The sequence below is a fragment of the Indicator indicator genome, chromosome 4 (assembly GCF_027791375.1).
Source record: "Indicator indicator isolate 239-I01 chromosome 4, UM_Iind_1.1, whole genome shotgun sequence".
Classification (NCBI taxonomy): domain Eukaryota; kingdom Metazoa; phylum Chordata; class Aves; order Piciformes; family Indicatoridae; genus Indicator; species Indicator indicator.
The window spans coordinates 2,824,186-2,849,953 of record NC_072013.1 but is presented as its reverse complement, the minus strand read 5'-3'; the positions used below and the strand labels follow the sequence as shown (position 1 = coordinate 2,849,953).

Below are 25,768 nucleotides of genomic sequence, written 5' to 3'. Positions count from 1 at the left end.
ATATTAAAATGTAGTCATTCTTGTGGTCTGTTGAATTATTCGTTGATGTCTGGACTACATACGTAGTAAGCTGGTGAAGGAATGCATCTATTATATCATTACCCACACATTTGATTCAAAATGTCTCCAAAGCCTTTTTTTTTTTTAATTTAAACAAAACAAAATATCAATAAAAACTGTATTAATCATTTCAGTTCAGTGATGCTGAGCTACCACCAAACAGCAAGAATATAATTAACAAGTTAAGCAGTCTGACTTGTAGGGGAGGGAGCTACAGGTGCTTAGAATTTAAAAAATACAGCCCTAAATAAAAAGTATCATCACTTACATGAAACTAAAATAATTGGGAAATATAAATGATCATTTTACCATTTTGTAACTTCTAGGAACAACAAACCTGTTTATGAGGAACTGAACTGAAAACAACAAATAGATATAATAATTAAAGAGCATATGAGAATTAAAAATATTTTCCTTATACAAGTTATTCAAAATTTAACACCTTAATTCTTACCCTTCTGTACAAAGCCTGCACGCAGTTTAAGTAACATTCTGACCATCCTCACTACCCAAAGGAAGTGTTCAAAGCAAAGATTTGTACACACAATAAGCATTTTCAGATTAATAATCTATCAAAGGGAAGAGTTCCTTCAATCAGTGGAAGAAGTTTTTTTTTAAAATCTTAAGGGAAGAAGGGGAGAGGGGGAACAAAGCCTTACATGCTAAATACCAGCTGTAGGTACCTGTATGTTTAATTGATAATTAAGGTATTCCTAACACACAAAACCAGCCCCCAGACAATGCTATAGCTGCTACAGTCCATGGCTTGCTCATCTGAAGTAGTGTCTTGTTGCCACATTTTATCTTTGTTCCAATATATTTGTTTACTGTTTATTTCTGGTGTGCAGATACACGTTTTGATTGGAGTATACGTCCAAGTCTCAACCTTTCCTGCTTTTGATTTTTTTTTTCCTTTTACAGGGAGTTTTTTTTGTTTCGTCTTTTAAAACTTCACCATTCTGCATCCCCAATGGCTTTGGAAAATACATAATCTCTTCCGTTAAGATTCATGATGCCATCTTTGAGATGAAATTTCCATTTGTTTTTACTTCTATGAATCTAAAAACAGATTAAAAAGTTGAACTAATATTACTCTGCATCAGAAATGTGTAGTAACCCATAAGTAAATTTTAAGGGCAAGAAAAAACCAAAATAACTATTAGACATACATTACCAGATTACTGTAAATATTTTGATCATCCATTCTGCATTTAGTTATCCAAAACAAAGTACACATATAGCAGTTTTCATCTTTTAAAGGAGGGACAGCAACTGTCACAAAACCATGCAAGCACAGCAATATTCTAAAATCCAAAGCACACAGCACATTTTCAGAGGTTGTTAGAAAGGGGGAAGAGAGATACATCTGTCTGATTAAATGTATCAGATGTAATTTGATTAAAATGTCTTTGATTATGACAGCCACAAAGCTAGTGCTGGTCTCTTCTCACAAGTAATAAGTGACAGAACAAGAAGGAACGGCCTCAAGCTGCGACTGGGTAGGTTTAGGCTGGACATTAGGAAAATGTTTTTTGTGGAAAGAGTGGTCAGGCATTGGAATGGGCTGCCCAGGGAGGGGGTTGAGTCACCAACCCTGGATGTATTTAAAGGTTGTTTGGATGTGGTGCTTAGGGATATGGTTTAGGGGTGAACCTTGTAGAGTTGTTATCGGTTGGGCTTAGTGATCCCGAGGGTCTTTTCCAACCTGGATGTTTCTATGATTCTTTAACTCCACTTGAAAGACAGAAATCCCCATTTCAACCTCTGTTAACAGAAGACTACCATTTTAAACCATCCCTGAAAGGGTCAAACGTAAGCTTTATTAATTGCACCTCTTGTCTAAATTCCATTCTGCATGAAAACTAGTTTGATTGTGTTATGCATAGATAGACAGCAGGCCTATTTAACTTTCTACTTCCAATACTGCAGTTTGCCTCCAGGTTTCTCTAAGTTAAATTTTGGTTAAAAGGCAGGCAAACTATTTTTAAGATTTTCAGTCTAAAAACCTCTATGGTACCAAATGTTGATACAGAATGTACAAAGGTTGATGTGGAATATATATACGAGCCTTAACATTCCACAAATTCTCCTCAATGGTGAGTCACTGCATGTGATTTACACTCCAACTCTCATTGTAAAGGGTCAAGTGATAAAAGTAACCTCTCCAGTATTGGGGATGATGGTGTGAAGCTGGTCTTCCCAGCTTCAACTGGCCCTGTTAAGGCTTTGTTTAAAAGAAATTTGTAAGATTGAGATGGAAGATAAGTTCAGGTATTTGCAACAACCCAAGAAATACTAGGACAAAAAAATAAATAAAAAGACAACACTCACTCTATTCTTGCTTTCTGGGGATTCCATATTATGGAAGCCTGTGGCATAATGGACTTTCAGGTTATTTTCTTGTTGATACAAGATAAGACTAAGAATAAAGCAACTTTTACTCATACTCTCTTCATGAAATATTTTATGCCCATTCCCAAGCAAATACTACCTGACTACAGGAAGCAGGTTGACCACTGTGGTGAAGGAGATTGGAGAAGATGCACAGACAAGAAATAGTTAAGTATCGGAAGACTTCAGTTATCCTGTGCCTACTGAGTAAACAATGTGCAGCACTGAGGCTGTTTTAGATACTATATTGTCAAGTCCTACTTCATGAAGAAGTCAGGAACTTACTCACAATAGTCCACTTATCCTGAGACCAGAGGTCTGACCTTTTAGTAAAGGTCACAAAAAGACACAACAAAGAAAAAGAGCTTTACTCGTGCCCAAGTTTAGTACAAATGTGCCACAGAAACCTTTTTTATAAATAAAAAATAGCTAATTCTTGTGTTACCGTTCACATTATAATCTTTACAGATCTACCTGTACTAAACAATCACAAAGATAACATTTAAAAGTTATGACTTGGTAAGAACAAAGAAAGTACAATCATTGGATCCTGTTCTGTAGAGATTACCTTATCATACTGGCACACAACGACATTTTCTGTATCAAACAGTTCTTGTCCTTCCTCATCACTCACATCATCTTCACTGTTAAGAGGCTCCTGAAAGAAACACATGCAAAAAGTTACATTGTGAGATGAGAGATGTTACCATGATTACTCACATAAGGCTACAATCTTGTCTATGAACTACAGATCCATAATGTAAGGGGAGTATTAGGCTTTCCAGCAGAGGGCTGACAGACACACACTTCCCTCCTGCCCTCCATCCTGACAAGATGTCCTTTATTGGTTGTAGTCCGGAATTTCAGTGTCCAGGACGGATTCTGGGCACTACAGCCTTTTATCACCACAACCATTCCTGCTTCTTTAATCATAGAATGGTTTGGACTGGAAGGGAGCTCCAGAGGTCAGCTAGTCTAACTCCCCTGCAGTGAGCAGGGACATCCTCCATTAGATCAGGTTGCTCAAAGCCCTCTTGAGCCTGACTTTGAATACCTCCATGGATGCAGCCTCAGCTACCTCCCTGGGCAACCTGTTCCAGTGTTCAATTACCCTCATGGTAAAGAACTTCCTCTGGTTGCAATCCATCTTTATAAAAAAACCCTATCATTACAAAGATTTTCAATTTTCTAAAGCATCTAAGCAGTGGAAAGGTGATGTTAGTCACACCCTACGTGCCATTAAAAATAGAAAATTCCACAAATGATTCATGTTTGATGCACCACAAACAGCAACAGTTTTTACGCATCGAGTTTTTACAAGAGGGGAAACAGATGCTGTAAGATGATCTTGCACAGACACAAAATAATTTCTCCAGTCCCTGAAAAATATTTTTTTTTAAACTCTTTTAGCTAACACTCTGTTCCACCAGAAATTATTTTTGTTTCCTTTTTTTAAGCTCATGTAAATTAACATCTTAGAAGCTAAATCAATCCTGAATCAATGCAAAACAAGTTTTCTGTAGTTTTATGTAGATTGCCTCAGTGAACTAAACAAATGCTTTCCTTTTTGTCAATCTTCCTAACACCTTGCTTTGGTATGCACTCAGTCCCAAGTCAAGTTCACTATTTCTCTTTGCTTATGAAGGTTTCATAATTTCATGGCTGGCCTCTTCATATCATTAATATGATTGCTAAAGTTTTTAAAGGGGCATTCATGACAACTGTGCTGTGCCCCCCACCTTCCTCAGCTGCATTTCAAGATGCTTTACTAGTACACAGTTTCCATAACTTCAATATAGGAAACAAGGAACCTGAAGCACAATCTATAGTCTCAAAATTATCAGAATATAGCATTATTGAAGCATACTCATTTTCTTTCAAATATTGTGGAAAAAAAACTCCACAACATGCTTCAGTCTTCTGAAATGATGTTCATTTTACCTCTTCAACTTGGCCATCTTCACCCCCATCTTTTTCTTTGTCTTCCTCTTCATCATCATCATAGTCTTCCTCCTCATCTTCCTCTTCTTCAGATGAGGTATCTCCTGCTCCATCAACTTGGAGAACGAGCGGTGCCTGTGGTTGTGCCTGCTGTTGTGGTTGCTGCTGACCAGCTGCAGGAATCTGTGCTTGTGCTGGTGTAGGGGCAGCCACTGTTGTAGGTATGACTTGCGTTTTATTTCCTGTAAACAGGATCTGCTGAGGCTGAATAATCACTCCTGTCTGCTGGGAAATCCCTCCAGGGATAGGAGCCAAAACCTAATGGAATACCATTGCAAGTACATATTATTGCTGCTAACATAATAAGCTACCACATCACTTACAGAAAACAACTAAAACACATCAATCTGACTTGCACTAATTAGAGAAGCTAGTCACAAATATTCCACCTATACAAGATACACAATTTAATCTTCAATAACATACGTTCTCTCACTACTCAATGTTTATTTTCTGCGTTTTGCATTGCTAAATCTAAGAAAAACTACTCTTTCCAGTCTCAAATGCTAGCACTATTGCCACATCTGAGTTTCAAGCACAGCAGAGGAATGTTTAAATTCAAGTAAAAAGATTACTTTTAAACCTTCTCTGTAATACCCTTAACTTTAAAACTCTCTACAAATTGTTACTCATGATTAAACTGCAGAACTCTGATGAAACGCTATGTTCAATGCCTACACAGTCTGGACACACAGTTGATCCTGCAGCTGAACAAAAACTCTTGTTAAACTGTGTTCACTACTAAAGTAACCAAGGAGGTTGTATGTGTTTGTTTTAGGTATTTTCTTCTGTATGTTATGTGACATAAAATCATTTTAACCAATAAAAACACTGCTAAAGGCACAAATACTAGGATTATGCACATAACATAACTGTCATCAGGGGATACGTGGAAGAAATTTTAAACTGCAAGAAGAAAAATTCCATTTAAATTTTTTCAGTCTTAAAAAACACACTTAAGTATTTATTCTCAATATACCATTTCTGACTCTGTGTTCTTTTCCAATTGTCTCAAAAATTATAAGCCTCTTCAGAAATTACTACGATGTTGGCTTTTTTTTTTTTGTTTTCAGGTGTGCCTATTCACAACTTTTTCTTTACCTGCTGTATAACAGGTGCTTGTACTCCACCAGGCTGCATTTGTGGTATGACCTGCTGCTGTAGAACAACTGGCTGCTGTGGTTGAATGATATACTGAGCTCCATTTGCAGTTCTAACTACTTGGAGGATCTGGCCTGTAATAAAATAAGTATCAAGTTAACCAAATGTAGAAATTCACTTTTTAAATTACCTTAGTTTGGAAGCTTTTTTTCCTGGAAGAACACTAATGACTACTGAAGAAGGGCATTTATGTTTCACTTTTGCCACTGAAAAGACACTGTGCTAGAGCAGCTGCATCAGAAAAAACTAACGGGGCCGTTTACCATCTAAATACAGTTGTGAGGCATACAACCCAAACCCAAATTTGCAAATGCAAGCCAAAGTCTCATCCCTTAACACAGCACAGTATTTTAAACATTAGCTTCTATTTATGAACATACCTCTTGTTTTAAGGATAGATTTTACAGACAGAAAGACAAATGAACATATACCAAAATAAGGTATTTGACGTTGGAAAGATTTGAATTTTTTTCTAACAGCAACACATATAAATTTTATTTCAACTCTATATCCACTAAACATTCAAATGGCTAAAGCAGGAAGGTTAACTCCCAGGTGATTCTGAACAGACCAGATGAGTTACTCTGTCAAAACCAGAAGAAAATGAGTGTTTTGAGATCTTCTTTTACTGTTCAGGTGGAACAGACCTGACAAAATCAAGCTTATAAAAATCAACATAATACAAAAGTATGTGAAGGATCAGGTATGCTATTCAAAAAGTAAGATTTAATTATACTCTAATCTTAGAATCCAATCTTAGAATCCAATCTTAGAATCAGCCAGGTTGGAAGAGACCTCCAAGATCATCCAGTCCAACCTATCACCTAGCCCTATCCAATCAACTAGACTATGGCACTAAGTGCCTCATCCAGGCTTCTCTTGAACATCTCCAGGGATGATGACTCCACCACCTTGCTGGGCAGCACATTCCAATGGGCAATCACTCTCTCTGTGAAGAACTTCCTCCTAACATCCAGCCTAGACCTCCCCTGGCACAGTTTGAGGCTGTCCCCTTGTTCTGCTGCTGGTTGCCTGGAAGAAGAGACCAACCCCCAACTGGCTACTCTACATACACAGCATGGCAGTATTTAAAAATGACAAATCTAAAATAAAATTCACGTTACTAGCAAAATTTAAAATTCCACTTCATGTGCTCAGCAGGTAGGAGAAACCTTAAAATAGTTCTCGTTCTGAAGTCACAGATGAAGTGATCTTGCTCTTTTATAACCAGTCTATTCTCTGTGCTCAGATCACACATTACTGAGTTCAGAAATAGGCAAAGGTGAGAGATACCAACACCTGTCTTCTTGTTTCATATGCTTCTTTAAAAAGTCACAAAAATTTGCAAGAAATCTAACCTGTGACATCACTGTTAGGTCAGAACCACAAGGTTTATTAAGACTAGTGAAGAGATTGCACTACCTTGTAAGGATGAATTCTGAAGTTCTGCTTTTTAACAATATATAGCAGAAAGCAAACCCCAGAACGTCTCCCTCCCAAGCACTCTCAACACCATTATTTAACCTCAGTCCTAAAACACTTACCTGAATTTGTAAGTATCTGCTGAACAGGAGTAACTCCAGCAGGGAGAGCCAATGTAGCTGCAGTGGCTGCAGCACTCTGAGATACAAGAAAAACTTTTTAACCAGACATTATTGACAGTGTTTCATCTCAGAACATACTGCCTGAAAATATGTAACTTTTCACTGCCATTTACAATGTTTGCACGTAAGTTTCTGCAGCTACTGGAAATGCAGGCATTAATCAATTGTACATTACACTGCATATAAAAATTGGATGTGTTTACAGGTCATTTAGATGTGGTGCTTGGGGATTTGGTTTAGGGGTAAACTTTGTAGAGCAGGGTCAATAGTTGGACTTAACCCCAGGGGTCTTTTCCAACCTGAATGATTTTATGATTCTATACAGTCCATCTACATGTTTGACACTAGCATAGCTTTAGAAGAATTGGCATACTCAGTTTTGCAATACTCATCAACAAGATCTAACTCAGCAAGAAAAAGAAGTTCAACTGTTGGACTTGGGAAGTAACAAACTGTATTGAACTGTAAGAAAAAGGTAGATGTCAATGTGCTCTTGGCCTCTGGGTAAATCATGTTATTTGAGTAATGAAGTTCAGGTTTTTTTCTATAGTAAAGTTGGAAGCAAAGGCTAAGCAAGCTGCTGCAGCTTTGATTCATCATGAAATTTGTTTCATGTGCTTTCTACCATAGAAGTGGTAAGAATGTAACGAATTCTGGATTTAATGCACATATTTAACTTGTATTAGCTGTTCTCATTGTGTGGCAAGCTTTTTTCCCTCCTTTTTTAAGCAAGCCAGTGCATTTAAAAGCAAACTAAGTGATCCAAAAATAATCTCTCAAGATAAAAACTGCAAGAAAAGGCTAAATGACCAGACTCAGTTTTAAATGCCATTACAAAAATAGCGAATCACATTAATGTGACCAGAACAGATCAATGTGAATTGCTAAATAATCTCTCGTTTGGTACATTTAAGTTTCAGAGTAGTTAATGTTTTTTCCTGCATCTAGCAAATACAGCATGTTTGCATCAGTTAACAATGTTGTGATGGTATATGATGAGCACATCAACATGCAGACTTGTAACAGCAGTACTCCAATTTCTGCTTCAAAAGAGTTTTGGTTGAACACATTTAAAGAAGAGGATCAAGGTAAGTCCTCCATTTGTTATCAAACTGAAGTCCTGAATTACTGTTCCTAGATTGTCAGCACAGCAACAAAGCTCAAAGATGGCAGACAGCTTTACCAGAGTGTCCTAAACTACTTTTAAGCATCTGATGACTAACGCTAGAATTGTGTTTACTATTTAATCAAAGCAACTTCCATAATGACAGTGATGCATGTATAAACTGCTTTTCTTACCATGCCTGATGCATTCATGTGCGGTATCAGCTTGGAATCTGGCACAATAACCTGCTGCTGTGGTGCTAGAAACAAAAAAATACCATTTCATAAAAACTATGCAGTCTGCTCAAAATAACATGCAGGCCAGAATAACTTAGAAAAATCACCCACACATCAACTGAGCTTTTTAGCAAACTACTGAGCAGTCGCTGGTCTTGTTAAGTTCTGTTCTCAAAACAACACACAACAGCAGCTCTGAGAGGCAGTATGGCTTTTTCAGCTTTACATATCTTATTTCAAAGGCTTCAGTTACCTACTCTGACCCCAGGTAAAGGTATTAATAAAATGTTGATACAGTTGATGTTTTGTATCCAAATTCTCTGACAACATCAAGTGACAGTGGTTAACTCAAGATAGACTTAGGCAGCAATTCTTGCAAGATGAGGAGTATGTTAACAGGATGGAGCAGTTAGTTTGTGTTCAGTCTAGTTAGTGTAGCTGTTAGTATGTGGTCATGATCTTCACTGTCTTTCTATCACAGCAACATGAGTAGATGAAGTATGATCAATCACTTGTCCCAAACAAAAGAATGGTTTTGCTGTGCTGAAAGAAGTAACTGAACTATGAAAACAACCTGTTGATCACCTAGAATTGCAGAAGTGTCCAAGTCTATGGAACTAGCAGGTTACCAGTGCTAGTATCACTGACAGCAAACTGGAAAATGACAAAGCCATTTGAAAAAACTAATCATTGACAAGGTATTCTACATCCAATCCTATAACCATTGACACTTAAGGATAATTGAGTTTCTGCGAAAGATTCTGGGGAGGGAAACCCCACAACCTTGCAGCATAATCTGAGGTCATCTCTCACGCTTTCAGGGAACCTAGAGAGGGCAAAAGAGCCCAAGGAAACCTGCCAAGACCATACAGAGAACAGCAGGAATCACCATGCTGATCATTCTGATCTCTCTCTCAGACTTAGCAACATCACCCCCATGGAACAGAGAAGTCAAGTAATTCATAACACTGTGTTTAAAGTGCTTTGATACCCCAATTTCATTCAGCCGTCACACTGTCATTTGGTCACAAGCCACAACACTAGGCAACAGTACCTCAGTTTTACATCAGTGTACTACTATACACAGCATTCCACCATGAGACACAAAGGGAAAGACATGGAACTCATATTGGCAGAGGGAAAGCCAGTCAGCAGTGCTACAGCTGTTCAGCTAAGAAGCCACTACAGGCTTTGGTGAGTAGACTTTCCAGGCTCTGCTGATAGTCACTTAACCTGAGTCACCCAGATCATTTGAAGCCACTTGTATTTAGGGGTCATAATCTCAAACTGAATTTTATCACAATGGTTGAAACTGGTTATGTCCAGACAAAATACCAAGTAATATAATAAACAAAACAAAACACAACACCCAGTGAGTTCTTGTCATACTAGTTCTTTTGTTTTGAATATATGGCAGTTGGATTTTTGCAGGGTGTTTTGGGGTTTTATTGTGGAAAGTGAAGGGGGAAAAAAAAAAAAAAATCAACTCACAGCTATCTTTTGTGCCTATAACAACATACATTCTGATCCAGAAAATCTGAGAAAAAGACTACCAGATATAAACATGCCATCATCTTAACAGCACATTAAAAACTCAACTTGAGCATTTAACAGGCAGCAGATTTGTTTAAATGGCATACATACAACAGAATCCATTAGTATTTATCTTAGTTTTCAAATAAAATTGTAACTGGTGAAAATGTTTCCTTTAAATTATTAATGAAGAATACACAAGGCAATAATCACAAGAAGCAAACTGTTATAGACAGCTAAAATATACTTTGGACATCCACAACTACAGAACGTTCATTCTTTGAAGACTACAAAAATACCCAGCCATTATGCTTTTTGCTTGAAACTTCCTGTAACATGAAAAATCACCTCCTGTATATACTCAGACTGTTATACAAGTATTTTTCACATCCTAGCATCCACATATGCTAAATAACAGTATTTTTTTTAATTTGCTCCTAATGATGTTACTACCTACTGACTGCATATTGGCTTGAAATTACAGAGTCATGAATTTTTAATAAAATCTGAAAAAGTCATGTATTCTGAAACATAAGTTACATAGTAGAAGACTATGAGAAGAATTCAGTCATTTCAAAATCTTCTGAATATGACTAACACAAATATCATGGCACTTTCTACCAAAACAGCTCTTTTGACCCATTAAACAGAAGCAAGCAGAGACACAGTTTAACATGGACACAAAGTTATCCATCAGATAAACATCCCACTCTAGATTTAGAATAGGCTAAGGAGTTGGTCTAACTTGAGGTTTTTTGCCAGAGAGATTAGACAGCATGTCTCACCTTGCTGAGATGCTGGGATAAGGACTTGTTGTGGCTGAGACTGTTGCTGCACAGTCTGCTGTGGCTGAGGTTGTGTGTGATGGTGGTGGTGATGATGCTGCTGTTGTTGCTGCTGCTGCTGCTGTTGCACCTGCAACAAAAGCTGCTGCTCTTCTGAATGGAAACCATCTACAGCCTTGGACTGCATCAGCTTGTTCTCCCACAGCTAGTTTGGAAAAGGAAAAAGAAATCCGTGTATGAATTTTACTCAGTAACATTTGTAACAATATAAAGACAGTACTCCAAAATTGAATTTGTTTTCACTGTTCATCTTGTACAGTGTACTTCACCCAAAAAAACCTTAGGAAGACACAGACTGAATAGGTAACTCCACAAAGGTAACATTTTCAGAAGAAGAATTAAATATGCCTTAAAGAACTGAGTCTAAGCTTAAGCTTTAACGTTCTATTTTCCAAGTATGTAAGGCTCAATTCTAACAGAAGCATGAAGAAATAACTGGTAACTTTAAATCAGCTTTCGAGTTTCCACTTCTCTATATTTTCCTTCTTTCTCATGCCTTTAATCACAAAAATAATTCTTTATTACAGCTTTCCTCCAGCCATTTCTACTTGGAACTCCTCAATAAAAGTTGCTTGAAGACTACTGCCTCACAACACACTTCAACAGAAACTATCAGTATACCTAAGATAATTCCTCTGTACATTTACACAGCTTCTCCACCCCTTCAGTTCTTGATGTCAGCTGAAATATCTCCAAAGAAAAGCCATAGACGCAAAAAAAGAAAAGTAGCTCTTGAACAAAGACAGCATCTTAAGTATTCTGCGACACACCAAGAGCTAAAAAAGATAACAGGTATCCAGGACTCCCAGTTCTAAGTTCCACTTAGTGCTCCCCATAGCCTTCCTCTTCAATACTTCATTTTCTTTCTTGCCCCTTTTCACATTCAATCTTTTCTGACATCGTTTGCAGATGTGTCTGTGAGACAAACACCACAGTGCTTTTCTTGTAGCACTCACCCAATGAGGCAGGTCATGGTTTAGTGGAAAAAGACTTTCTGTCTAGATAAACTCCGCAATTCCTTTCTCACTCCACCCATTTATTAACACTTAGAATACTGAGAGTGCAAAATGTCCTGTTTTCTGAAGAAGTCCTTGTGCAAGAGTTGAGATAAGCAGACACCCACTTTTCCTGTTTCCTTTCAGGTTATTTTTTTTCCTTTTTTTTTTTTCCTGTTTTGTTTTTCCCTGCCTTTCCTCTTTCCTTTTGAAGGGCTTCTTTCATTCAGGAAGAATTTGAATAAAGCCATAGGAGACCCATTACAGCTCAGGTCAAATAACCCACCATTCTTTTGGAACCTTGGTAACAGTTCAACCCCACTGTATGTAAATCAGTTCTGAATTCAAGAACTTCAAGAAAAAGGCAATGCACACAGTGCAACTTTGCAATTGGTGCAAAATCAATACCTCTGCAAACCATAAATGATACATGCAAAAATCTGACGATTCATCTGATGATGGAACTCCTTTTCTTCAGAGAGACAAAAATGAGGTAGAGAGAGCATTTTATTTTTCCTGCAGAGAAACCTTAAGAACTGTCTGCCTCTAAAATAAATATTTTTCCATTTGTTTTTTAAAGACAGCTTCAGTTACCAAAATAACACTATGAATTTGGATGCCTGCTCTTAATTTATGTCAAGATTGACACGCCAGATTAGAGAAAGTAAAGAAGGTGAGCAGATCTCTCCATACAGCAAATGCAATTGAAATTATATGGGTCTACAGAAACACAGATTAATACAGTGCTTAGCTAACTAAAAATTTAGCATTTTTACTGTATACAACAGTAAGCAGATCAAAAAAACCAGCTGCTGTATTGGTCTATTAAACCTGTTGCAACTTACTGTTTTGAGTTCCATAAGAACTTGTTCATCCACTCCTTCATCCAGAAAAACTTCTCTGACATCATTGATGACATCTTCAATTACAGACCTGTACAATTTAGGCTGTGGAAAAAAACACAACAAACTAGTCAGCCTTTTTTTGAAAGACATTTATCATTTTAACCTATCATTTCCTCCCCAAAAAAACCCTCTGAGTAGTGCGTTACAAGAATACACTGCATATTTCCAAGTAACTAAAAAACCCAGGGAGGTATAAATCAGCAAGGACAGCTCAAATGAGGTGAAAAAGGGAGTGTTTGCTATCTTTTGTGACATAACTATGGTACAAAAGTTTTCAAGCCATAAGGAGTACAATTCACAACACAGAGAAGGAGGTTGTTTTACATTCAGTACATGTTCCCCTTTGCCACTGTACATACTGCATATGAAAAATATTTGGATGTGTGCAAAATCACAGAACATTCAGGTTGTAAAAGACCCTCAGGATCACCAAGTCCAACCGATAACCCTACCCTACAAGGTTCACACTTAAACCACATCCCTAAGCATCATATCCAAACGATCTTTAAACACATACAGGGCTGGTGACTCAACCACTTCCCTGGGGAGCCCATTCCAGTGCCTGACCATTCTTTCCATGGAAAACTTTCTCCTAATGTCCAGCCTAAACCTACCCAATCACAGCTTTGTCTTTTTCAAACTAAATAGCCCCAGCTCTTTCAGTCACTCTTCCTCAGATTTATTCTCCAGGCCCTTCACCAGCTTGTTGGCCTCCTCTGCACTCGCTCCATCACCTCAACGTCTCTCATGTATTGAGGTACACAAAACTGAACACACTTCACAGAGGCGTGGCCTCACCAGAGCCGAGTACAAGGGGACAACTCACTTCCCTACTCCTGCTGGACACAGCATTTCTAATACAAGACAGGATGCCATTGGCTTTCTTGGCCACCTGGGCACACTACTTGCTCATATTCAGCTGCTTGTTGATTAGAACACCCCCCTTTCTGCTACATAGCTTTCCCCTCACACTTCCCTAAGCCTGTAGCATGGCTTGGGGTTGCTGTGACCGAAGTGCAGGACCTGGCATTTGGCCTTGTGGAAGCTCATCCTGTTAATGTTGGCCCCTGATCCAATCTGTCCAAGTTCCTCTGTAGAGCCTCCCTCCCCTGGTGCACTACCACCTAACTTGGTGTCATCTGCAAACTTACTGATGACACACTCTGTATCTTCAAGGTTATCAATAAAGATGTTAAACAGAAGTGGTCCCAACACTGAGCCCTGAGGACTACCACTTGTAACTGGCTGCCAGCTGGATTTAACTCCACTGACCACTACTCTTTGGGCCTGTTCACCCAGCCAGTGCTTTATCCAGCAGAGCCTGTGCTCATCCAAGCCACGAGCAGCCAGTTTGTGGGAAACAGTGTCAAAGGCTTTTCAAAAGTCTAGGTAGAAAATATCCACAGCCTTTCCCTCATCCAACAGTCAGGTCATCTCATCATAGAAGGAGATCAGGTTGGTCAGGCAGGACCTGCCCTTCATAAACCCATGCTGACTGGGCCTGATCCCCTGCTTGTTCTCTATACGGTGTGTAATAGTGCTTGAGATGACCTGCTCCATGACCTTCCCTGGTACTGAGGTCAGACTGACAGGTCTACAGTTTCCTGGATCCTTCGTTTTTTCCAGATAGGTGTTACATTTGCTACCCTCTAGTCCCTTGGGACCTCCCCAGTGAGCCATGACTTCAGGTATCTAAATAATGGAAAGTGGCTTGGTGAGCAATGTTCATGTCAAAGAACATTAAAAGTCTGGAAGTATATTGTTAAACATAGAGAAAAGAAACCTGTTACTGCTTGCTAGATTAACAAGCATCAAATATGGCTCAGAATGATCTCAAGCTGAAAAATTATGAGGGCTCAAAAAATTCCCTGGAAGCATTCCTATGAATCCCTGATCTTCCTTACACATCTGTTTACAGAAAACACTGAAGACAGGATATTAGGCTAGACAGGCTTCTGTCTTCAATTAGCACTTCTGGTTTTACATTAGACATTTTTAAGGGGGAAATACTAAAAACCCATTACTATTCTATTACATTGATTTCATGTCTAAACTGTCAATTGACTTTAGGGTGGAAAAGGAAGTTGTGTAGTCCCCATCCCTGGAGATACTCAAAAGCCATCGGGACACGGTCCTGGGCAACTGGCTCTAGGTGGCCCTGCTCGTGCAGACAAGTTGCAAGACAACCTTCAGAGGATCCTTTCAATGTCAACCATTTTGTGAATTTTAAAATGCAGGTACAATTTAAAAAATATAATGAAAATACTTAGCTCTATCAGTCAAAACACAAGATTTAATTCATAGGAGGACAGGGTAGTTGTACTGCTGTATGTTTTAAACAGTAAAGCTGGGACCTCTCTACATACACATGAACCTCAATACTATTTTGGTTGGGTTTAATTACCTGTGCTCTCTAATTGCAAGGTAGCATGATGAGCTCTAAATTAGGACTGATCAGGATGTAGACTGTGAAGCCTATATATTTCAGTGACCAAGTCTGTTCCTTGGGATGAAGAGGACCATTTCTAAACTGAAGTAAAGTACGTACAACTTTCTGTAAAGCTGACATCTTCATTTACCCCATTCCATAATATCCTTAGGCAATAAATCCTAAATGCCACATCAGGTATGTTGTATATCTACAAAACAATCGTTCTGGACTCATGCAGTGGGTTTTTGGCACACCAGTTGCTTAATGCACCCCAGCAGTGTTAAATCTGTTACAGATATGCTAAAGATTGTATTGCACACATTACAGAATTGTTATGCCTATGTTAAGGAATAACAAAGGGGGAATAGCAGCACATGATTTACTAGACCAGGAAAGAAAAAAAAAAAAACACCACCACCACAAAAGGAAATTGAATATCTTTGCTTTTAAATGTTAAAAAGCTCAAACAAAACCCAAACAAAAACCCAAATCAAAACAAATAAAAACCCCACAACAATGACAAAAAACCCCCCACCAAAACCCTAAACACGAACAAAAACAAAAAAAAAAAAAAAAGAAATTAATTGATATTACAAAGAATCTATTTGCAAGCCTGGAACTAACAACTAAGCAGTTTGATGATTGCTTAGTAAATCATCCCTAGTGTTCAAAATAAACTCCACATAGGGGCATACTCAAGCACTTTTTTTACAAAAACCCCCAAACAACAACAAAAAGAAGAAAATAAAAGCAAAAAAGTGCCAACAAAACCCAGCACACCATTATGTGTTATTGACTACTACATGTCAATATTTTGGCAAACAGTATGCTATCAGCACCCTTGGGTATTTTGGGTTGGTGGTTTTTTACATTTTACTTTTCACATTTAAAACATACTGATGCAAATCAAGTAGATGAAGACTAGAATTCATCCATTTGTTACTTGTCTCTCAAAAAAAGTAATTTCTGGCCTCAAGTAATGAGGTACATTTGCCACCCTTGAAAATTACATTTACAGCACCTACATCCAAAACCTCTCCAAAAGACTACTTGCACATTTGTTCTTTGAAAACAACACTGCATGCTTGTGTATCCAAACATTAAAAAAAAACAAACGTGGTTATAGAAACATTTGAAACAGACTTTTCAAAGACGGACTACTCTTGAGCACTAATTTTAAATCTTCATAGTGACTAAGAAATACCAAGCATCATTAATAGGATTATTTTTCCACTTAGATACAATTCACAGCAGATGGCAAAAGATGTTCTACTTAGTATCAGTAAGTTCTATTATTTCTATAATTAAGCAAATTGTATAAAGCTTATACAATTCAACTAGCACATATTCTGTGTATTGTTCCTTCCTGTATTTAGAAGCATCTGTTTCTTAATGCCAAAACCACATTCTACAAATACACGTGCTTAACCTCAAGCAGTTATTTTACTTAGTCAAGAGAGCTACCTGTATGTCTGAAGTTACAATCAAAATTCCTGAAGTATAGAAACTTGAGTTTTCACCTTAAATCTTCCTCTCAGATAGTCTGCTAGGTCCATTTTTCTAATAAAGCAGATTTTACACAAACAGTCCCTAATAATGTCCCTCAGCAGTTGCCTTATTGTGTCTCCACAGTCAGGCATTTCTGTAAGGTCTACTCACAAAGCCTCTTCAGTCTATAAAGCCCTAGAAAAAATACCAACATTTAGAAGCAAGGGGAAAAAAATTTTCATCAGGATCTGATTTTTGATTTGTCAAAAGAGCAGAAAGGCAGGTTAAGAGCATAGATGTTCACCTCTGCCATTGACATAGTGTTCTTCTGTGCAACTTCCAACAGCCGAAGTAAGCAGAATGCCCCCTCCCAAAGACAACAGCACCACAGAGGGGCACATAAGCCTACAGCAATGCAGGTTACACAACCCACAAGCACTTTGTAGGCATATACATCCCTCTGCATAAGCCAAATCTGAAGGTAGGCCAAAAATTTTGGACACTGTTCTGGTCTAATCATATCTTAATGTATGGCACACCCACGGCTGTAGGACACCCACGGCTGTAGGACTTTTAGAAAGAACAAGGTATCTGCACACTTACAATGAACAGCATGTCTGATCTTACCTACAGTCAGAAAAATCCTGTCCAGTTGAAAACATTCTCTTGTGAACACTGATACTGCACATTCAGCCCAAGTGGATGCAATGCCTTCCACGGAGCAAGCAGCAACACCTTCAAGAGCCATCCACAGTGGAATTTTTAAGAATATCACAAAATGCTCTTTCTCTACCTCAACTAAGGCAAATCCAGTAAAACTACAAAACAGCCTTAAAGCCTTGGTCTTTAAAAGGAAGCACGGTGTTATTGTTTTAGATATACACTCAGTGTTGGCTTTAAGCATTGTTTATATGATGCTCACGCTGTTTATACAAACCATCTAAGGCTAGAATTGAATGACAAAGTTATTTTCATACACCACTTACTCAAAAAATAAACATGAGAATACAATTACTGACCAGGTCTATAGATGGGATAGCAAGTGAGTTAAGCTTTCCAATAAATTTCTGCATTCAGAGAAAGCAATGGGAACAAAATGGCAATTTTAAAGATTGCTGTTAAAATAACCATGCTTTCATCTGGTTTATATTAAAGTGCCTCACTCATAAGGAGTACATTGCTGTAAACTTCAAGTGCTTTTAAGAGCAAAACACTCAAATCACTCTTCAATAAACACTATTCCAAACACTATAAAGACAACAATTAAAATTCCTGGTTTATTAGATACAACCACAAACATAGAGAAGATTTGGAATCTAGTACTTCCCCTCCAGGAACATAAGGAAACATTTATAATTTCACTTTCTCTATGTATCTTGCAAAGAAACTCAACTGCCACGCACATGCACACACTCCAAATCTGAGGAGCAACCAGGATGCTATTTTAAGAAATGCCCCATGCCTTTGGGGGCTTGCACTTCCTACATTCCTTCAGTTTCAAAGGTACAAAAACTGCATCTTTGTTAATTCTGCAGTTATCCCCAAAATGTCACTATCTTTCTCCCATCTGTGGAGTTACAACTGGAAGCTGGCTGTATGACAGCTAGAGTAAAGGTAAATAGTTTTGGTCATGGTTACATCAAAGATGCGTGTAAAAAGAAGTAACACATATAATCTACATTATAAGCATTAGAACTTGAGGTTTTTTAGTGTTTTGGTGGACTTTTACAAAAGATTACCTTTATCACCTACAAAATCTTATGCTGCATATAACTGTTAACATCTTTCGTTTTTCCTTTACTAGGAAGAACAGATTTCTAGCAATTCAGATTCAAACACATGCTGATATGATGCTGTTGTACACATTAAGCTCAAAGTCTAAAGTTATCATCTGGTTGCAGTATTTCAAAATGTTCCTATTCATGTTGAGTAACCCTAGGGTAAGCATCACAATCCTTGCTATTGAATGAGACTTGAATTTGACAAAGTTGACCATGTATTATTGCAAGGTTTTACTACTTAACTGAAAATTAGCCTATAGCATACTTGCTTTAAGCAAGCTCATTTTAAGACAGCTTTTGCTATTCCAAATGTAATGTTCAAACCCAGACACCTTCCAAGAGAACTTTACAGAAGTTAGGCCAGTACAGAAACTGAATCAAGAGAAAGCAAGTGTTAGTAAACTGTTGAATAAAAGATATTTACAAGTAGTCTAGAGATTTATATATGTATTTTGCTATTTGGTACTAACCTGGTTAAAAAAAAAAAACACAACCAAAAAACCCAGAAAAAAGAAGCAAAGCCTCTAATTTACTATATAGAAACAGATCGTATTCTTGCAATCAGAAAATAAAGCCACAAGTTTATAACCAGAGAACTAAGAGATTCAGATCACACGCATTCCATATGCATCCTTATGGAGCGACTGCCCAGTATGTAATGGATGATGACTTTCCTAAAATCTTCTAATACAAAACCTGACAAAATATCAAAGCCAGGATAATTTGCATTTTTTTCTGCAGCGTTCTGTAGACTACTAAATATCGTAATTACACCAAATATTAGTGAGACATCTAAAACCTTTGTTCTGCCTGTACCTTTTACTACACTAAAATAATTTTACACTTCAGCCACCAGGAACACACAAAAATCACTACTATCTGTGGCCCATGACCCATAGATAAAACTTTAATATTAACATTACTTCTAGGGCAACATCTGTAGTTAGACCATGGCAAAGTGCCATAAAGTACTACATCACTCCTTGATATACTGGGTAAGAATCGTTTAAAACTCTTATTTTCCCCATCCAGCAGAGAAGCTACTTCAAAGAGCTTACAGATGCACAGAACCGTGCACTAGCTGTAGCTGGGCACAAAAAAAAAAAAATTAAAAAAAGTTAAACCGTTTGAAATGTAGAAGAGGATAAAAACTGTGCAACGCGTAAATGCAATGAAAAATCCAACTGCATCGGCTAGGAGACACCCCCGCCAGCAGAAAGCACCACCGCTCCGCAGGTCGGTGGCGACGGGGACAAGCAGCGCGGACGGAAAGGAAACCGGACAAAAAAGGAACCGGACGAAAGCCCGGTCAGGATCCGAGAGACAAGCCGCCTGTCTCCCAGCCTCCGCCACGGACGCATGCACCTCCCAGCCCGCGCTCCGCGGCTCGCTCCCTATTTAAAGGCTGATGTGGTGTTTAAATGGAGAGGCGGTGACGTGGGGCTGGAAAGCACCTTCCCATCCTAGCAGAGTCTATATTAGAGAGCGGCAATAGCTCTATATAAACAGGGCAGCCACAGGGAGGAGGAACACAAGGAGCAGGGAGGCAGAAAGGCAGAGGGAAGCCATGATGGATCTCAGAGCCACAAACAAGGGGGCCGAGCCCGCCGCCGGGACGCCGGGTTTGTCTCCTCCAGCGCTTCGGGGCGGGGGTCGCGGCCGGGGGGCGCGCAAGGGGGAAAGGACCTGAGAAGAGAGCGGCGGCCGTGGGGGGCTCGATGGCTGCGCAGGTTTGTGTGACTGCTTGTTGCAAACCCCTGTGAGTACAACTGCAGCAACGAGCCACCCGCCAAGGTGCAGAAAGCACGAGAAGGGAACGGGGGTAGAAGGATGGTTTGTCTTTTTTTTTTTTCTCTCGTTTTTTGGGGGGTTTGGTTTCTTTTTTTTTTTTTTTTTCGTTTTCTCCCTTTGTTTTCAAAATAAACGCTGCCTTGCTGCTATCCGGAGAGAAGTTGAGGGCTTTCGCCCGGCGTAGCCGATTCGGCTGAGCAGGGATAAGTGCTTTTCAACCATCGTCTCCTTCTTATAAAGCAATGTAAAATGGCTTCACGGGAGCCCAGCCAGGCTTCTCTACCACCGACACCACAAAACCGAAACTCGGGCGCTGCTTCCCCTCGCCCCGGGACGGCGGCGGGGCAGGCGGCAGCGCCCGCACTCCCCCTTCGCTCGCTCCGGCTCTCGCCCCTTCCCCGGGCGGCAGCACCCCCTCCCCACCAGCCCTCCCCTTCCCAGCGGGCACCTAGCCCGCCAGCGGCAGCGCGGCCCTAGCCACCCCGCGGGGCTCCTCTGGCCGCCGCCCCGCGCCCCCTCTCCCACCGCCCCACTCCCCCGCCACCCCCGGCTCCGCTCTCTTCCCGCCGCCGAGGCGGTCGGCGCCGGGCGCCGCAAGTTGGCTCCCCGCCGCGGGGGTGAGGCTGCCCTGCGCCCCGTGCCTCTCCTTCCCGCCAGGGGGAGGGGGCCGGGACCGCTCAAGGCGGGCGGCGGGAGGGAAAGGGAGTGCGGGGGAGGGGGCGGCGGGCCCCGCCAGCCCCCTCCACCCGCGCTGCCCCCGGGGCCCCCCTCGCCCCCCGACCCGGTCCTTACCACGGGGTTTGTGTTAGTCGAGCTCGCCATGTCCCGAGCCCCCCGGGACGCCCCCAACCACGGGGGGGGAAGAAAGGGGGGGGGGAAGTCGCCCCTAAAACAATAAACCTGCCCGGCTGCGTCCCCCCAGAGCCCGCGCGTCCCGCCCCGGCTCACGGGCAGCCCCGCGGCCTGGCCCGGCCTCGCTCGCCGGCCTTGGGGCTGCAGCCGCCGCCGCCAGCCGCCCGCTCTGCCCGCTTCGCCCCTTTATATAGCAAGAGCCGAGCAGCTGCGCGAGCGGCCAGGGCGAGAGGGGGACACGGGCGGGGGGGAGCTGCGAGGCACCGCGAGAGTCGTGCGCGAGATCGCCCCGGGTCGGACGCTGTCACGTGAAGCGCCCGCCCCGCCGCCATGACACCTACTGAGGCGGAAGTAGCTGCGCAAGGTTGGATGACTGACTCCAACACGGCCCGGCCTATCGAGGCGGAAGTTTCTGCGTATTCCTGGCTGGCGGCGCCTGACGTCACGGCGCCCGCGAGGCGGGTATATGTGGGGGCCTCCTAGGCCCGTCGGCGCCAGGCTGTCCTCGTGCCCGCGCTGGGCGGCGGGACGAGGTCGGAACACGGGATCGCAGGCGGTCGCGGCAGCCTATGCGGCGGAGACAGCTGGGACCGAGCTGTCCGTGCAGCTGGTCACGATCAGCCCCAAGCTCTTGGCAACATTAACGCACCTCAGCTCAGCCCTCGGGATCTGCTTGTTCCATGCCAATCGAAAACTCCATCAGCCTACTTCAGCGAGCAGAAATGGTTCTTCCTGGTCTCCAAGAAGGGGTGGGGTGGGGGGGTCTCTTGGGCCCTGCCGAGCCCAGTAAACACTGGTGCCTTCTCTTACGGGTGGTTAAACAAAGGCCTCATGGGCCAAGGGGTCGCTGCTGTAGGTCCCAGAACACGTGTGGGCTCTGTGCCACCACCTAGACTGTTAACTTGAGTCCAAAGCTGATCCAGAAGAGAAAGGGAAGCAGCAAAATGTAAGAAACACTGCTGTCCTCCATCAGGGTCCTGCTACAGTAACATACAGCTCCTCGGCAATACGTGAAATTGCAGCTTTTAGAAGTTCCTGACAATTGCTGGCAATAGGATCTCCTGGCTGTGCAGGAAGTTGTCAGAGCTATGCCACCTGGCTTAATTCAAGTTTTCCCTGCTTTATTGCCTTCTCTTCCATTCTTTATCCTTTCTTACAGCAAACCTGGAAAGGTACATAATACAGGAAAATCTAAACCATGAGTATTTTTCCATTAAAATTAACCACTCCACTTTCACTTAGCATAACTAAGAAACTCAGCTCATCCCTTGAATCTCTGCTGGCAAGTTGCCTGTGTAAGTCCTACTCAAGCATCAGTGAAAAATAATACTGAATTCTGACTCGGCATACACAAGGCATAGCAAGATAAATCTCTTCAACGAAGTACTGTACTGCAGAGTATGTTTGTTATGTTACCATATGCTGATGTTCTGCCTTTTAACTAGCCCAAGTAACAAGTCCAGGAACTCTTGACTAGTAAGTTTGATGGGAAAAGGTTCCTTAGTGGGTACAGAAGACCTTCCCATCCCATTCTTCTTAAGTAGTTAATTTCTACAGTAATGAACACAGCCTTTCTGGAGTGCAGTTTTTGTATAGGGACATAACTGGTTTACAGTGGGCCATCTGATGATGGTGTATACTGCTGGAGCCCCAGATGAAAAATAGCATGAATTACAAAGTTTCAGTGTTCTCAACTGTTAAACTGCACATTTTCACTGGAGTTTTCCACAGGCATTATCTTGGCCAATGGAACTAAAGAGTGTCTGCTCGCTCAAAAGCCATAACCATTCATGGTCTGAGTGAACTCTGGGGACTGATTGACTTCCAATGCCTCCAATAAGAAGTTAGCAATCCCTTGTAGATAGTTTATACTTCACTATGAAGTGAAACTGCTGAACTGGATAGCTACAGTTTCCTTCCCTGGAAACCACCTTGCTGTTTTTTGGAGTGGCATGATGAATAATTAAAAACAAAACAAAAAAAAGCCCCCCCAAAAAAACCACCAAAAAACCCCTCAGACAACTAAAGGTGGGCCTGATGGGAGTAATGGCTCAGTCTGATGTCATGCTCTTTTCTGTAGTTCAGCAGACTGTCTTTGCAAAAGGTAAGACCTGTGTGCATAGCCCTATCCCAGTTTCTCAGGCACCAATATCAAGTTGCAGCGCAGCACTGCAAACACCCTGAGTGCCTCTAAAGATTATTGTTGTGCACAAGATCGAACCCTCATGAGAAATGCCCCCTTGAATCAGACTAATGGCCCTTCTAATTCAGCTGCTGCTTGAGGAGAGCAAGTGAATTAGCCACTTGCTGGAGTCCGTTCACCTTGGTTTTGCCCAGCATCACAGCTGCTTGCTGTGTTGATGTGATTCCACTTCATTTAGGATTTTATTAGACTGGAAAAATATACATATTTATGTATAATGCAGTAATAACACTGATAATCTGGATAACATCAGTAGGCATAAGCTGCATAACAGCATTAACTGTTCTCCTCAGCAGAGCAAGTGAATTACTGCTTCTTGCTAAGTTAATATAAAGGTTCCAAGATGTGGTGATGCTGTTAGTTCAACTCCTTTGTTGTCCATCAGAAAAATGCATCTTTTAGAGGAGAGACTTTTACACTTGTGAGTAGGAAGTTTTTCGGGGGGGAAGTAAGAAATAAATTTTCTTCAGTATGATTTTTGGGTTGATTGCATTTCAGTTCTAAAGTTCTTGGCAACTACTAATGCATTGTTCTTCATAGCACATCTTTCAAGAAAATATTCTGCAAAGGGTAAGTTATGTACAAGTATTTGCTAATGAGGGGAGAGATGGGGCACACCTGAATCTAGAAACTCAAAGGTGCTAAGTACCTGTGACTGAGGATGAAAACAACTGACTAGCAATTCAGCTGAAAATAAGAACTACAAAATCTTGGTGCTGTGCCAAAACCTATTAAATTTTAGTTGTGATCTTCAGGTTTTATGTGTTTTTGTGTTTTGTTGGGGTTTTTTTCCTTTTTTTTTTAACGGAGGGGCTTTAGTTAATGTGAAAATGGTAACAAAAAGTTAGTAATCTGAAGCTACTCTTTTGCCTCTCAAAAGCAGACCATGAGTGTGTCTTATCTACACCCAGGAAAAATAGTACTGTGTCACCATGAGTGTGCCTTCACTTTTCTTTGAAAACATTTCTGATCATAAAGCAAAGCACAGAGTATGAGGTGTTGCTGACACAGTGGTTTATAATTTCTTAGTTCTTAAAACAGAAAACCTTGTTGTGGTCCTGTCAACTGGTTCCCACCTACTACTCTTCACCCCACCACCTCCTGACAGGGTGGTGGATAAGCAAGGAAAACCAAAATTGTTTGTAACTGCATTGCAGGAGGTAACATAGATGACAGAATGAGGCTTACCTTTAGCACACCTTTCAGATCTGTCATCATGAGTCTTGTCCACATTACCAATCTGCTATTGTAGTTGTTCTCCCACTGTGAACATAACGACAGCACACAATTTTCACCCGGTGTATTACACTCTTCCCTTAAAAACAAGCTAAGCCACTGAACACTTTTCAGAATGCTGTGGCAACATAGTATTACTGTCAAGTCAAGAAAGTAAATTTTCTGACCCAATCTCTAAAATTACAGTTTTCCAGAAGAATGAGGAGATACACATTTAACTTTAAATTGCAACAGCATGTGTTAAAAGGATGAAACAGAAACATACACAGAACCAACTCAGTCTGGAAAGCGTTAACAGAGGAAAAAGCTGCTTGAAGTTAGCTTGCATATTGCGAGTTTTTCTCACTCTCACTGCTTCCACTGACTGTACCAAAGATTAAATACCTTAAATAAAATTTGAGATAATGTGGGTTTGATTTTTTCCCCCCAAGTATCCCTACAGAGCTTTAAAAAATAATAAGTGGCCCAAGCTGCAATCCAAAAGCTTGGACCTAGGCAGAAATAAACAACAGGCACATCATACTAAAGCTTTCTGAATGCAGCCAGCCCTCAGAAGTCAGAGACGTTGACACATAATGAAGCTTACGTGATGTTAATTTCAGATGATTTTCAAGTATTGTAGAAACATTCTTTAAATAAAAGGTATTACATATATTTAGATAGAGAGTGCACACATGAAAGAGACATATTTTCCTGCTAAGAGCCTGCTCACCGCGATCTAGTAGCTGGAAACAGAAGTCCATAAAACATATCCCTCTTGCCTTCAGCATCAGATTTCCCCCAGAGAAACGTTAAGCAAGGTAGAAATAGAATGAAATAACTTGCATGGTCCTTATTCCAAGGCATTTCTATTTTTCTAGGTGGATTTCCTCTTGCATCTAGAATCTGAAGCACAGCAATACACTTTACCAAAGCACGCCATCACCTGCTTTAAGGGTCTAACATGCACAATTCAACTGCCCTCCTCACAGCCCACAGAGAAACAAACCTTGACATCCTAGAGCAATAAAGTTTGTCTCTAGAGGGCAGACATTAATATTCCAGCAAATTCTCAGCCTGAAGTGCCAGATTAGGCAAGGCCTTCAGAGAAGCTTGCTGCGCATTAAACTTTTATTTCATAATTAGACTTCTAGAGTCTCATGCTTGCTTT

The 25,768-nt window shown here is 40.7% G+C and overlaps 1 protein-coding gene across 1 annotated transcript; it reads right to left on the bottom strand.

The window, feature by feature from the left end:
* Window positions 1–501: 501 nt before the first annotated feature.
* Window positions 502–21,149, bottom strand: GTF2A1 (general transcription factor IIA subunit 1). The gene is made up of 9 exons (XM_054400080.1): window positions 21,120–21,149; window positions 12,777–12,878; window positions 10,877–11,081; window positions 8,517–8,581; window positions 7,158–7,233; window positions 5,554–5,687; window positions 4,393–4,710; window positions 3,020–3,109; window positions 502–1,119 (listed from the first exon to the last, which is right to left on the bottom strand). Exons 1-9 carry the CDS (start codon window positions 21,147–21,149, stop codon window positions 1,012–1,014), a joined length of 1,128 nt encoding a protein of 375 aa, XP_054256055.1. The 3' UTR covers window positions 502–1,011.
* Window positions 21,150–25,768: the final 4,619 nt, after the last annotated feature.

Bases quoted from the DNA above. Each gene is read 5' to 3' on its own strand.
- GTF2A1 (XM_054400080.1), bottom strand. From the start codon at position 21,149: ATGGCGAGCTCGACTAACACAAACCCCGTG. The intron at 4,711-5,553 runs GTAAAGAAAAAG...GTATTCCATTAG, and splicing joins AAGCACCTGTTATACAGCAG to GTTTTGGCTCCTATCCCTGG. The intron at 3,110-4,392 runs GTAAAATGAACA...TGTTTCTTTCAG, and splicing joins AAGATGGCCAAGTTGAAGAG to GAGCCTCTTAACAGTGAAGA.